Source organism: Peromyscus maniculatus, chromosome 5 (assembly GCF_049852395.1).
Source record: "Peromyscus maniculatus bairdii isolate BWxNUB_F1_BW_parent chromosome 5, HU_Pman_BW_mat_3.1, whole genome shotgun sequence".
NCBI lineage: Eukaryota > Metazoa > Chordata > Mammalia > Rodentia > Cricetidae > Peromyscus > Peromyscus maniculatus.
This window is the reverse complement of record NC_134856.1, coordinates 108,575,305-108,590,775: the sequence shown is the minus strand read 5'-3', so window position 1 is coordinate 108,590,775 and position 15,471 is coordinate 108,575,305. Positions and strand designations below refer to the sequence as shown.

Below are 15,471 nucleotides of genomic sequence, written 5' to 3'. Positions count from 1 at the left end.
CATTTGAGTTGCATTATTTCTTGTTCTAGAAGGATACTCTGCAAAGGAAAATGTTTACTAGAAGGTACCCCTTAAACACCTGTCGCACTGTCCCCCTTTTCCTGTCTATCAATAAAGTGAAAACCAATGATTTCAAAGTTGATTGAGCGATGGCAATATAAAACATTCTCTAGTCTCTGTTGCCTTGTCTCCAGATGAAGCACAATCAAGCACTGCTTCTTAGAATATACAGCACTGATCACACCATAGAAAATATGTTCTCCAAACAAGTCTTCAAGAAATAATGCATGCTAAAGCTTAGGGGAGCATGATGGAGGGCTACTTACATGGTTGAGTAGAAGTAAGCTGCATCTCTCAGAACTGACACCACAATGTGGTCCCCAACTCAGAAAAGCTGCTTCACCTCACTGGTGCTTTCATTCAACTTTCTGCCTCTTATATATATACACAAACAGATGTACTCAAGGCCAAGCAGAGCTGGGGGACAGATTGGATCAATGTCTATAGATCAGTGACACTCTCCCTTCAGGGAGTATTGACACCTTATTTACCTTTAACACAGTCCTATCTCTATGTGCTGCTTTGCTTTTCCACATGTCAGCTAGAGACTTCAAGTCATTTTGCAATCTCCAACACCATCTCTGCTTCATAATTACTCATTTCCAGATTGGCAGGAGAATAGACTTATTCCCTCATACCTTGCCTTAGTTCAAGACCTTATGTCTGTCATATTTTCTCCAACTATTCTTGAGTGATTCAAGTGATGATAAATGCTTTCAATGCTTGTATGAGCATGGACCACCCTATCTCAGTAAGCGTCAATAATCCTAGACATTTTAATTAAACACAAATATCTTTCTTTAACCATCAACACTGGAAATTGTTTCTCTCAAAGGAGTAGGTAACCCACAGATCTGAACAGAAAGGTTTAGCAGGCACAATGGCAGGCACATCACATCCATTTAACAAAAATCTGATCATATCCTTATTGATGGAGACCATGACTTCCTCAAGCACTGTTAATTCTTTCTATTTGTATTTCTTACTATCTACAGATATAACCTTGTGGTGATATTTTATTTGTGCACTAATAAATAAAGTTTACCTGGAGATCCAAGGAAAAAGCCAGCCACTATATTAAACATAGAAGTCAGGCAATGGTAGCACATGCCTTTAATCCTAGCATTTGGGAGACAGAGATTCATCTAGATCTCTGTGAGCTCAAGGCCACACTGGAAACAGAGCCAGACATGGTGGCACATGCCTTTAAATTCTAACACTAGTTGACCATAAAGGTCTGGAGGTCTGTACAGACAGACAGGAAATGACAGAGCTGGGCAGAAAGAGGAAGTGATGAGGCTGGGTGGAGAGACGAAATGAGATGGCAGGGACAGAAAGGATTTAAGCTTCAGTATTCAGGAAGAGGCTCTCTCTCTGGAGGCTGAGGTGTCAGTGAGGTGAGGTTGGCTGTGGCTTGTCCGATTCCTCTGATCTCAGTTTTCACCCCAATATCAGGCTCCAGGTTTTTTTTATGAATAAGACAGTTTATCAATTCATCTTACATAACCTCTGGATTTTCTTGTGTGAGGTGACACACAAGAAATCAAATCAGCTAAGAGTTGATTGCAGTTTATAACTGTTGTGTGTCACTGCTTCATTAGTTGATAAACTTTGCCAGGATTGCCTTACCATGTTGCTGAGCATAACAATTGTTGATAATTATCCTGAAATATTCTACATAATGACTTTTAGTACTATGGAAGGCATTCCAAGGTTTGGGAAGTTTTACACCGCTATAAGCTCAATTTTTAAAATTTAATTTTGCAGCTAAGTTTTCTTCAGTACCTTCAGTAATATGGTCTATATATTTAGTTCTGCTGTGGAATCAGCAACAGTTATAGAAGCATATGTAGATTAGGAGCATCACATGCCTCCTTTTCCAAAATCTCCTGTGTAAGAAACTGACCCTATGCACTAGCCACTTATTTAATTGATTTATAAACATCAGGCTTATCTACTGCTATGTCTGGTGTATATGTATGTACACATTTTTAAAGTGTTAGATTTATTGTTTTTTCCAGATGCATTTTTCCACTAATAAGCAATGTGGGAGATAGAAATGTCATGGAAACTTATACATGGTGACCAATTTCAAGAGAGTAAAAAATTGTCATTTGATTTTTGATTCTGTAGTAATAATTAGAAAATTTTAAGAAAGTCTCCTACAGTGTGGTTTGTCCTCAAAGCATGTAACAACTTTTTCCTCCGGAGTGCAAGTTGATTAGCTCAATATGTATGGAAAACACTGCACTACTTAATTTTCTGTAATCTGGTATCTTTCTGTCTGAACCTGCTTCTTCACCTTATCATATTGAGTAAAATGACTGCAGAGGAGAATTGCTAAAGCCAATTTTTAAAGATAGCTAGGGATAATACATGGTTGTATCCTAACACTTTCAGATTGCTTGACTGATAGTGTACTGTATAGAAGCAACCCATTTTCATCGTGCTTGATTTATCCAATCCTACACTAGAAATTTGTCTCATAGAAATGATCTAGCTTTTAACCTTTTGGGAAGACTAGATGGACTTGTTAATAGTGACTTCCTTCTTCAATTCTGAAAATCTTGGCCCATATTAACTTTCTATACTTTTAAGTTACTTTGCCATTTGTATTATTTATAATCCTTGAACCTGTTATTTGTGACAAAATTTGAAAACATGATGATGTCAGTGTAATATTTTCTATTAAATTAACAAGTGAAATGTTGACAGATTGCTTTTTCAGACTTTGGCGTTTTTAAAAAGTTAGTTTTTATTCTTTAAAGATACCCATTGCACCCAAGCATGCACTGAAAGCTATAATACTAACAGAAGTTTTGAAGAAACAGATGTTTAAGGACCATCTCAGAAGTAAATGGAATGAATGTGGGCTTAGCAGTTGTTGTTATGGATAATTCTGCATCTCAGGAGCTTGAGATAATTGTCAACCTTGTGGGAATCCCTGCGCAGGCAGCGAATCTTGTTATAAAGAGCCAAGTCTCTGGATTCTTCATCAACTCCCTGCAGAGATGGAAGTTGTGACCAAACAGAGTAGATCGCGTTTCGTTTGGCTTCAGGATAGGCCTAATTAGAAAACAGATAGTTCCAATTCATATATTAGCATTTTTACATCCTTATTTCTTCTATTTGTTAAATTCATGTTTTGGGGAAAGAACAATGTAAAATTTAAGCCATAATTAAGCAGGCTACAAGAAGTCTGTCAGCCATCTAAGTGTTTGGACCAGAGTATACAGATACGTTTGGTATTAGGCAAGTGGTCTGAGCTGAAGTTTGTCTTGTTCATGTGGACAGATGATAACCACCAGGTCCCAGGCTTTTACCAAGGTATGGTGAAAGAGAGAGTGTCTGCTTTATCTAAGGTGCTTGTCTGTTTCAACGACTTTGTACTTTGTCGCTTCTGATAATGCATTACTTGCCATCTTACTGTTTTGAACTGAATTGCACATATTTGAAACCTTAATGAGGAAGAATATGCTTGGTACCTCATTATGAAATAATCATGAAGTCAGAATGTAGCCTCACAAAAATGAAGATAATACCTCGAAATCAGAGTGTTTACTACATATGTTGCTGTTTTAATGGTTTTATTTACATTTGCATTTTTGTATTTATTGATCAGAATTGCATTCTTTCATGGAAACTACAAAAATGCCATGTGTTAACATATACACTGAACAGCTAGGAAGAAATATAAAACAATTAGTATGTCTATACTCCTACTTTCTTTCATCAAATGTATTTTATTTACATGATTTTCAGAAAGCTGATTAGCTATTAATTTCACCAGCACTAATAATTATCTTAACTGGAGAAATTCAAACTACTAAATCAACTTAAATATGTCAGATGATTTGGGTCTATCAAATGCAATGACTTGAGTTTGATATAGGAAACTCAAGTGAAACAACATGCAGAATAAACTGCATTTTGTTCTATACATGATAAAAATAAGGAACATTTTAGAGAAAATATGCCCCTTTTGAGAGTTTCTGGAACAGTATTGATGACCCATCCATATCTTTCCAGTTTCCTATGGATGAGGGCCAAAGTTGGCAGGAGGGTTTCTAATTTGATTTTTATTTTCTTTTTTCTTCCTTCACACTTTAATTCTCTGGTGTAGTTGTAGAAGGGGAATCTAACCAGAATGTCAATACATGTATATGACATTTCTTCAAGAAAGCTTTATCTTGTCAATTCTATAGTCTGTTTTCCTTTTATTGGTGAATTTTTAACCATCCATTCCCAAGAAAAGGCAAGCCACTTGTGAATTTGTAAGAAGCATAAGGAAGGCCACACCTAACAAATACCATAATTGAATTTTAAGATTCAAAGACATTAGATTCTACTCTAGTAAGAATTTGGTTCTTGCTTCAGTAGAACTCTAAAATGTAAAATGCCTAAACTTTGTTCTTGCAAAGAAGAGTTTTTCAAAATCTGTTTCTCACTGTAGACAACAGATTTTGCATGAATAAGAAAAGCAATCAAGTTTCAGGGAAGTGCTCACCTGGCCAAGTATCTTCTCAATTCCCTCTAGAAGACGCTTGTTTTGTGTCTCAATCTCTCTGGCTCTTGATAGGAGAGCATCAGGGGCTTCATGAATACCATCTACTTCAGTTATTAGTTGAAACAGAGGGTCATTCCAGGAGTGCACCAAACTGAGTATCAGGTTCAGAAGGACTTCAGGCTAAGCAATCACGTTGAACAATAATTAAAGCAAGTGAAATACAGCCGAGTTAGTGACATATGGCTTTTCTTCATAAAAGTAGGATTAAAATATTTGTTTTATAACTGTGTGTATCAATATGTTTCTAGACCACAAATATATAGAGAAGTAAAAATTAACTATTTGCATATACTTTGAAAATTCAACCAAAAAATGACCTATTTAAATGACTACTTTTCTTTATGCATTTGTATATGTGTATGTGTGTGCATTTGTGTCTCTCTGTGTGTATGTATGTAGTGTGTGTGTGTGTGTGTGTGTGTAGTATGTATGTACAGGCTTTTGGAGGCTTGGAGACTAGAAAACAAAGTTAGGTGTCATTGCTCAGATGGAGTCCATCTTATTTTATGAGATATGGTATCTCCCTAGCCTGAAAATTTCCCAGTAGGCTACGCTGACTGGCTAGACTGACTTTACCTTTCCAAAGCTGAGATTGCAAGCATGCAACCTCAAGTTCTATTTGCTTGTTTGTTGTTGTTGTTGTTGCTGTTGGCAGTGATGGTGGCCGTTGTGAGTTTTGCTTTATTTTGTTTTGTTTGTTTCTTGGCTGACCTAGAACATAGGTCCACCTGTTTCTGATTACTGAGTGCTGGAATTAAAAGCACACACCACCCTGTCCAGCTACACTCATGCTTGGCTTTTTAAAGTAAGGTTTAAGGAACAAATTCAGGTCTTCATACATACGTGGAAAGAACTTAATTTAGTTATATCTCCTTAGCATTTAAATTACCAGTTTTTCTACTAAGATACAAATTCTCTGTGCTTGATATCCCTCTGAAATTCTACCATCTGCCCTCATGGTCAGGTTTTTTCTATTTCATTTCTGTGTACATCCATAACAAACCAAAGCTTTGGTGGCACTCAGTACTTACAAGAAGTCAGCAGGTTCTGGGAAGACCACAGGCAAGATAGATACTACCCCTAGAAATGACCAGTGGCCCAAATAATTTTCACACTAATGAAGGAGATTGGTTATTATGTGACTATATTATTTTTATCTTCTTTAGAATGTTAAAAGAAAGACACAATAAGAATAGCATGACTCCCTTTCCATCACTTCGAGAAGAATGGCCCATTGTTTGGTTTGTACATATGAAGAATAATGACAGAGCACTGTAGTTAAATAAAAGTATGAATGAAAACCACAATGGAGTTTTGAACACCCAATGTTAGCTCACTCCACAGATAATACATTAAACTCATCCTTGGTTTGAAATACTTACTGTACAGCTGTCTGTAATGTACTCAAATGGTAATGGACATGATGAGTAGAGTACAATCCAAGGGATGTTACAATAGAAGAGTATAAAGCATATGAGGGAAAGGAAAAGGACCAATGGTAGTGGCAACATAGGCTCCTGGGAGCATGATAGCATGTGAGTAAGAGTTAGAGCTTGAGTTAGATGAAGCCAGCACTCCTTGTCTACTAGTACCAAAACTGCTACAAATGCAGGATTACCTCTTGGAGCCCAAGTCCTTCATCTCAACAGTGAAATAATAATACATTGCAACACGAAACTTTTTGTAACGAAGAATTGGAGCAATGTAAAGTGTATGCTTTGTGGAGAGTATAGCAATGGAACATCTTTCACCAAATATTTCCTTTTCGTCCCTTGTCCTGCTATTTCAGTTTCTCTTCAGTTATCACTATAATATTAATGAGAATAGCAAGAATATAGAACTCAGATGTGACTAATAAAGTAGAGAAACTATTGTACTTTGGTACATTTATATATATATATATATATATATATATATATATATATATATATATATATATATATATATTGTTTCTTTGTTTGTTTGTTTCTTGGCTGACCTAGAACACACACACACACACACACACACACACACACATATATGTATATATATATATATATATATATATATATCACATAAATTTATATACAAATGTACTATATATAGAGAGAGAATGATTGACTGATTGATTGGTTGAGAAAAGATAAATTCCACCAGTGTTAACCAAGTAGTCCAAAACAATTTTTGAGACAAGGTATCTCTTTGGCTTCTCTCAGGCATAATCATCTTGTGTATATATTTTGATTTCAGTTATGTTGAGATTGGTTAAGACATGGTTTACAAACTTAATGATTAGACCTGCTATAATATTAAGATGTTATTAATATAAGAGACCCCAGTCACAACTGTGAGAAACACAATAAAGTATTTTTCAGATACTGCTTGGTGAGGAGACTTTCAATTAAGTCATAGAAGAAGGCAAAGGAGTCTGGGAAGAATCCAGATGTTGTTAGAGAAGTAGAAGTAGAACTAGGAGAATGAAAAGTTAAGAAGTGGAATTGCAGCAGTCAGTAATGGACGCTGTCAATGGAAGAGTTCCTAAAATGTAGAACAAATGCAACTGAGTTTGCATTTCTTACATATGTATGAATGTTAATTTATCCACGACCATGAAAACATTTCAAAGTTTCCTACAGAATAACATATGTAATGTCATCTTCATGGACAGCTTATGACTCTGTTACAAAGTTATTAAGTATGACATTTTACTCTTACCCACTCTACACTGTATATTTGTTTTGGTAAATCACTCTTCCTGTTTTTTTTTAAGCATGATTATTGTACCTAACTCAGTGCTCTAATAACCTGGAAAACACTAAAACCTCTGTACTACCTCAATTATGTTGGAAATAAAACGGTTAGAACTCACAGGGACCTGCTGGGCTTGTTCCTTGTCTTCAGGGGTAGCCAGGGAAGAAGTGGGGCAGTCATTGATGGCCTTGGCAATAAACTCATGGTCATGAGCATACTGTTTATCCTGGAAATGATACAAAAATCCTATTAGCAAAGTTTAAGAATTAAAAGATATATAACGAGAATGTTAAAGCACTTGGTGTATATTGAAGTTTAAATTAGTATAACACTTGAAATTAAGGAAGTATGTAAACCTTTTCCTACTTATCTCCCAATTATATCCAATTTTTTTCTTATATTCAATGTCTAATCTTCCAACCTATTCTATACTGTCTTGTTTTCTTGTCCCAACTTCTTATGAATTACAATTCAGAAAATAAACATTAAAAATACCTAAAATATAAAAATATCTTTTAAGTGTTATTTCTCATATTTGAAATAAATGCCATAGTATGTGTTATCTATATTACTTTATTTATTGTTTCCCATGGCTTCAGATTGATATGATTCTTTTTAAGTAGTTATAAAACACAGCTTCATTCAAATGCTTCTGAATCTATATATTTGTACAGTACAAAGCTCTTCATAAATACTGAACATAATTATGTGTATTGTGAAAAAGTAAACTGCAAAACACTAGACATACATCTTTGAAAAATGTTAAGTGCTGGCCAGTGGTGGTGCACACTTTTATCCTCACCACTCAGGACACAGAGCCAGGCAGATCTCTGTGAGTTCAAGGCCAGCCTGATCTACAGAGCAAGATCCAGTACAGGCACCAAAACTACACAGAGAAACCCTGTCTCAAAAAAAGTTAATTTAAAAAATTATTTAATATATACATTGTAATTAATATTTAATCATTTGTGTAATTTTATTACTTATTTATTGTATAAGATATTGTTATAAACTAAAAGTTAGTAAAACTGAAAATTTAGAAGAATTTCTATGAGGATTTCAAAAGTAAACTATGATCAGTCAATAACTGAATGAAATGCTAGTGAGTACAGAGAACATTATGGATTCATATTTATTGCTAATGATGAACCAATTTCTGCATATCCACTGATGTACTAAAACTGTCCCTGGTAACAGTCCTGTAGATTGACTCAAAGAAATAATGTAAGTCCTCTAAAAGACCCTTATTAGCACAAGAACTTTCTCTGCTTCTGAACTAGCCTTCCCCCTGTAATTGAAACCATGCTCTGAAAGTTTGAACAAATGACTTAGCATTTGGGGCTGTCTGAGTGGTGATTATTTTTATTTTCCCTTCTTCATATGGTTTTAGTTTAGGTTAATTCTAGTCCATCCACAAAGTTTACTCCTTCCATGCTTTTTCCCTTCACTGAGCATCTGCAAAGCACTAAGTGAAAAATGCTGCCCCTGGAGCCTGAACCTACACATGCAAGACTGGGAATTTAGAAGTCTTCCCCAACTACACTGAGGGCTCTACTTTACATCTCTACTTTAAGTTCAGAAACATGATTTTAAAAAACTGAAAATCATTTCACTCTTGTAAATCATAAGATTTCATGAAATTGCTTCATTCTTGTTGCAATTTTTATCAGCTAACATTTCTTTTTCCCGTGAAGATGCAGTGTTTGAAGTTTGGATCATTGTTTAAGTTCAACTGCAGCAAAGAGACCCTTTTGAACAGATGCCAGATTTGAGTGAAGTACTTACAATTTCAATGAACATATCTGTAGACAGCTTATAGACGTAGCGAGAAAGCATGATCACCCGGTCAAACAGCTCCTGGAGGGACATCTGGCAATTCTCGTTGGGACAGATTGGCAGAGGGTGCACGTTTTGGCAGAACAGCAGGTTAGACATCAGGAGCAGCAGGAGTGTCCCTGCTAAGTAAACACAGGAACCAGTGTGAGATGATTTTTTTCAACTGAAGCAAAACCTTATCTGTCTCTAGTATTTTACATGTATGGTTGCATCTCTGGGGAAGGAAGACTCACCATCTTCCATGTTTTCCCAGACATGTAGTTTAAATAGGATGGCTCTTGTCATTTTGTATTTTGCTCAGAAGTACTTGCGCAATTTGCAACTGCTTTGAACATAAATAAGTCCAAACTACTGTACTAAGTCAATCTCCTAAAACAATTTCATGTTGTGGTAGTTACTTCTGGTCTTGAGTAGTCACATTCCCTATGAAAATTACTATATGATATTGCTAAATAACCTATTAGGTGAAAACTTAAAATGTTATTTGGGTATAGTTCTTATAAAATACTTCTAATTTTCCAAAATATACTCCAAATATATTTATGTAATGCAGAATACATAAATGCATTTACGTGTGTGTGTGAGTGAGTGTATGTGGTGTGTGTGTGTGTGTGTGTGTGTGTGTGTGTGTGTGTGTGTGTGTTAGGAGACTTGATAGTTTATATACATGTGTGAGAGAAATATGCTTTGCAGATAATGGTGCTATAACAATAGCTCTTGTAAGTTCATAATTACATAGATATTCTTTAACTCTGAGTACACTTTTCTGAATATTTATCATGTGAGGGGTTTTCAGTTTAAGAAGAAATAAAATAGAAAAAGTGTTTGTTATACATGTTACAAAACAAATTTTATGGTGCTACTAATTCTTTTTTTCCTTAAATGACACAAAGAAAGTAAAGGTAATTAGTTAGTACTAGAGTCCTAAGACTTTTTTCTCTTCTATTAAAATGTCATTCAGCTTCCACCAGATTGTTAGAGCAGTGTAAAACAGATACCTATTATCATTATGTGTATTGTGCCTATATCACTGGAAGTTTCATCATATTTACTTAAACTGGCCAACTTATATAGATATTTGGCAACAAAAAAATATTTCTTGCTTCTTTCTAGAATCTGACAGGTGGACCCAATATTCTTATGGATTGTGTCAGTACAAGTTCTCAGTCTCAGCAACACCAACTTTTTGAGTTGAATTGCTTTGTAGTAGAGAATATTTCAGAGCATCCACTGTTTCTGCCCATTAGCTACCAGTAGCACTCTCCTTTTTCCTTTCTTACTTCAATTATGTTAGCACGAATTGTCCCTAGACATCCCAGGAAGAAGCACATCTCTCCCATTAGAAAGCCACTGATATAATAGTCTGTTATACTTAGGTATGAAAACTTTCTAAATCAATTAATAGGATAGTCTTCTAAACTATGTTGTTAACGAAAAGACAACTGCGTCTCTGAGAAACTGACATCAGAATAGGTAGTGATGCATAGCTGGAGTACAAGGTGAGTGTCCCATGATGCTCCCAACTCCTTCTGTGGAAAATTAGCAACCCCACCACACTTGCTTTAAACCTAATTATTTCTGTATTTTTGTTATCTGTTGCCATGAATAAGGTATCAAATTATTTTGTACAGCACCACAATTGTCTTGGGTTCATGTTGATTCTAGTTATCCCATGTCTGGAGAAAAGCAGTTATTCCCCACCCCTCTCTAAAGCTGAAATCTGAATTAGCTAAGTGTTTACATTAGACACCCCCATACTTCCCCAGAATGCTGAGAAAGCGCATTATTCACTGAGCAGCAGCACATACCTTTCCGGACTGGACCCTGGCTGTTCATGGTGGTGATTATTTCTGGGAACACACTTCACCAAAGAAGGTCTGAAAGAACCACAGCTTTCTCATCTGCAGATATTGGCTTTATAAACCTTTGACATCTTCATGAATATATATATAATCCGGCATCCTCTTCCCCTCCCCGTCATCTATTTCCGTCATTAAGATTGCCCCCTTAATTTTAAACATCAAATGGTATTTTATTTCTTATTCATATTCAGGAAGACATATTGGCTAGAAATGAAGGATTTTGATTAATTACCACAAAAGGAAATGAGAGTGTAGTTTGAGGTAGAGAATCTGTAAAACTTATAGAAGGTGATTCCTTCAAAATATACCCTTATTTCTTTTCAGAGTCTGCACCATGTATTCTGACTTTTAATTTAGGAAATAGCTTGAAACTACACTGATTATAAAATTTCTCCTTCAAGATTATTGGATGAATTAAAAGCTTCAAAATGTATGCACTAAATACCAGGGAATATGGACATAAACTTGAAAGGGCAGGATATTCTGTTCCCTCTAACACTCTGAACCCTTTTAAGTGATTTTTACTATCTCACAAACTATTTTTTTCCTTTTAAAAGTGACATGTACATGTATGATGGTTATAACTTTTGGTTATAAAACATAGTTTCATATGTTTATCTCTTGATTTTAGTATGTGAATTTGTATTTTCACTTTTTATGTGTATAGTAAAAAACAAGCTTAGAGAGACTAAATGCCAAGATAGTAGACACTCTTTTAAAATGAGGTTAGATGTGGGAAGGATTGTTGCTTGAATAATGGGAAGACTTGTGAAGACAGAAAAATGCTAATTACTATGTGTCTATGTGTACTCATATCTAAGGAGAACCAGGTATCACCCATTCTTGCACGGTTTATTTAGGGAAGGAGCACAGTCATTTTTAGGGCAAAAAAATACGTATGCACACACACACACACACACACACACACACACACACACACACACACACATATTTTCACATAGATGCAAGTACACAATGCAATCAAAAACAATCCTAGCCCCTTATCTCCACTCATAGGGAGGATATAGATAAACTGTTATGAACTCATTATCTATCTGCCTCTCCTGACCCCAAACCACACTAGGGCAAGGTGACAAAAATGCATTTGTCCATGCACTCAAAAGTTCCATTCATCTGTTAGAGATTACCTAAGTAATATTATTTTAGTGAATAATAATGAAGTTGCTGATGACTTTCTTTAATTTGGGGGCCCATGCATCTGAAGCAGTTTGTGACCTTTAGTTTTGGCTTTACTGAATATGGACTGACAGATGCAATATTTTTTTTTTACCAAATCATATCTTCTTGTGGTGTTATCCTTTTTCCTCTTTTAAAGAAAATTTTAAATATTTTGATACACACACACGTGTGTGTGTGTGTGTGTGTGTGTGTGTGTGTGTGTGTGTGTGTCTGTCTGTCTGTCTGTCTGTCTGTCTGTCTGTCTGTCTGTGTATAGGTGTGAGTATGACTACAAATACTACAGATTCCAGAAGAGGATGTTACATGACCTAGAGCTAGAGTTACAGGTGGGAGTAAGCCTTCATAGTAGGTTCTGTGAACTGAACATGGGTCCTCTGAAAATCCAGTACATGTGCTGTTGACCTATGAGTTATCTCTCCAGCCATTTTTATTTTGGTTGCACATTTATTGCACATGTTTGTGCTCTTATGGGAACTTAGAAATCTTTACTAAAGAATACCATCCTTAGATGCTTTCTTGGTAAATGCCTTAGTTGTTCCCCCCTCCCCAAATTGCCTTGACATAATGTCAGGTTTCAAGCCAGAAAACTCAAGTGTGGCATCTCGCAGATGTATCTACTAAATGTAGATTTGGGATCATTCTTGCATGCATGCTTAGTATCCATTTATCCTCTTGGACAAAAAGTATGGATTGTCACAGAAATAAAGATATATAATCCTGTGCAATATTCTCCTTCTTTTCCATCAACTTTAGCATAAGGAAATCTGCTATAAAATGGACACTGCCAACATAATATTAAAATTTAAATGTGTCTGCATTTTGACCATTTGAGCAGTTGTAACTTCCTGTTAGACTCTTTATAAACTGCAACAGGAAGCTTCTTTATGGAAAGGTAAGAGCTGCACTCTTCCGCAGGTATGAGGATAAGTACGCAGTAACTAGTTTAATAAGAAAAGTGGCAGTGGGGGCTTGTCATCTATCGTCCATGGCCTCACCCATTTTTTTTAATCTGATGCTATCTCCACCATTGAAACACACTTTCCTAGTGTAATATATAATTTCATAGTCAGATAGTAACTAAAGAGATAATTATCTAGATAAACTCCTTGTCCTTTGAAATTAACATGGGAGGAAATGCAAATATATATTTAAATCAACTCATTGTTAAGCTCTATTTACGAAGAGCAAGTAAAAGATGCAATAAGCAGCATCTTTTCAATGACAAGCGACAAGTACAGTTTCAAAGTCATGAGGAAGACAGCTGAGGGGAGGAAGACCACAGAATCTTGCCTGTGGCTGGTTCTGATGAAATGAATGGGTATTATGCTTTAAAGAGCTAATAAGTATGTCTGTGATCAAATATAGAGAAAAGTATGGTTGTATTGATTGAGGTTTATAAACAGAAATCAAATGATATGGTCAAAATGAGGTTTGTAGGTTCGCTTAAGTAAAAGGAGTAGATGTAAGTAGGAGTAGGACATCCTGATACTTCAGATGTAAAACTGATTTTCCAAGGACAAGAAGTTAGTGGGTGATTTCTGTGTCAGTTGGGACACATATGGATGGCTAAGAATATTTTTGATTGTACTGCTGCCTTTTGATAATTAAATGCCAGCTGTAATCCTAACCATCTGACCCACACAGGGACAACATCAGAGCAACATTATGCTATCAAATGCTAGTCAGAATGTACTAAGTAGGCCTGACTTATAATGAAATGCCTAAGAAATGTTAAGGTTTATTCTGCTAAAGAAACTTAACAATAAAATGACTCCTGATGAAATATTGCTATCCCCAGAGATCAGAGCATCTCTCAATCCTCATCAGAGAAGCTTCTTCTTGCAGTAGATGATAATTAGCAGCAAGATGCACAACTGGACAATGTACAGAGACTGTAAGACTTTGGAGCACTTGTCCCTAAATGTGACATATTTATCAAACCTCTACTTTCAAGACTCAAGGATCTAGGTGGAAGGTAAGATGGAAAGATTTTAAGAGCCAGAGGAAGAGGATAACTCCAAGGAAATAGTATCTTTATGACACAGTGGGACTGATATACATATGAACTCATGGAGACTGTGACAACAAACACAAGATCAGTACAAAATGTACTTCTTGTATTTTTGTAAGCGTTTTCTTTTGCTACTTTTTTGCCTTATTGATTTTCCTTAAGATTGTTTTTCTTTTTACTTTTTGTTTTACCATGTATTTTTTTTTGAGAGAGAGAATATGATGCTGAATTGGTAAGAAGGTAGGGAGAATGGGAGGTGTTGAGGGAAAAGAAATAATAAGAACAAATCATAGTCTGTGAAAAAAATTAATACACTTTTAATAAAAGTTAAAAACCAAGAGGAAAAAAAGAAACAAGATATAAAAATAGGCAAATGAAAAACTACATTTAAAATTAGTGGAATCACACATTTATTAACAGATAGATGTGTTATGTTACAACAATTTGTGATATTTCATACAAAAAGCAGTGATGCTAAGGCTGTCAATACTCCTTTTATGTTCAATTACAGGATATAAAGCATAGAGCATTGATTTTTAAATGCCAGAAGAAATTATCCAAGACATTTTAAGCACCTGTAATATTTTTTTATTTGTCCTTAAAAAAATGTTATAGTTTTCTAAAAAAAAAAAAAAATTAGTGCTCCTGGCAACAAGAATATTAAGTAGACATAGTAGTTGAGTGTGTTTTGAATTATTTCTCCTAATGGTCAGCAGTGGTCATTCTATTGCTGGCCTATAAACAGCACTGGCAAAGTCACTTCACGTAAAGCCTGAGGCCATGAAACAAAAATCCCCAGGCCCCACGTGGTAAAAAGAAAAAACCAAAGTCCTGCAAATTGTCCTCTGACCTTTAGACATGCATCGTTGCTTGTTTGTACCACCCCCACAACACACACACACACACACACACACACACACACACACACACGAAGGAAGGGAGGGAGGGAGAAAGGGAGGTAGAGAGACAGAGACAGGCACAGAGACAAGGACAGAGATGAGGAATATCAACAACTTGGTTCATTATCTTTGTTAACTTTTTGGTCAACCCTACATTCTTGGGCTTTGCTAGCTGTTTGATGTTAGAATCACTATATCTGGAAACATGACCCCAAATCTGTTTGCATCACATTCATCCTGGTGACACATTGATATTATTTCCATGAAATTCCTCATTATTCCTTTCCCTGTTTTAGCCTGGCCTAA

At 35.6% G+C, this 15,471-nt stretch overlaps 1 protein-coding gene across 2 annotated transcripts; it reads right to left on the bottom strand.

Annotated features, from left to right (window-relative positions):
• Nucleotides 1-2,790: 2,790 nt before the first annotated feature.
• Prl (prolactin) lies at nucleotides 2,791-11,132 on the bottom strand. 2 transcript variants are annotated; one of them, XM_006995418.4, is made up of 5 exons: nucleotides 11,002-11,132; nucleotides 9,143-9,315; nucleotides 7,476-7,583; nucleotides 4,568-4,747; nucleotides 2,791-3,126 (listed from the first exon to the last, which is right to left on the bottom strand). In XM_006995418.4, exons 1-5 carry the CDS (start codon nucleotides 11,027-11,029, stop codon nucleotides 2,935-2,937), a joined length of 681 nt encoding a protein of 226 aa, XP_006995480.1. In that variant the 5' UTR covers nucleotides 11,030-11,132; the 3' UTR covers nucleotides 2,791-2,934. The 2 variants fall into 2 exon arrangements, with proteins under 2 accessions (XP_006995480.1, XP_042134243.1); XM_042278309.2 differs by having other exon boundaries at nucleotides 9,143-9,312; nucleotides 11,002-11,116.
• Nucleotides 11,133-15,471: the final 4,339 nt, after the last annotated feature.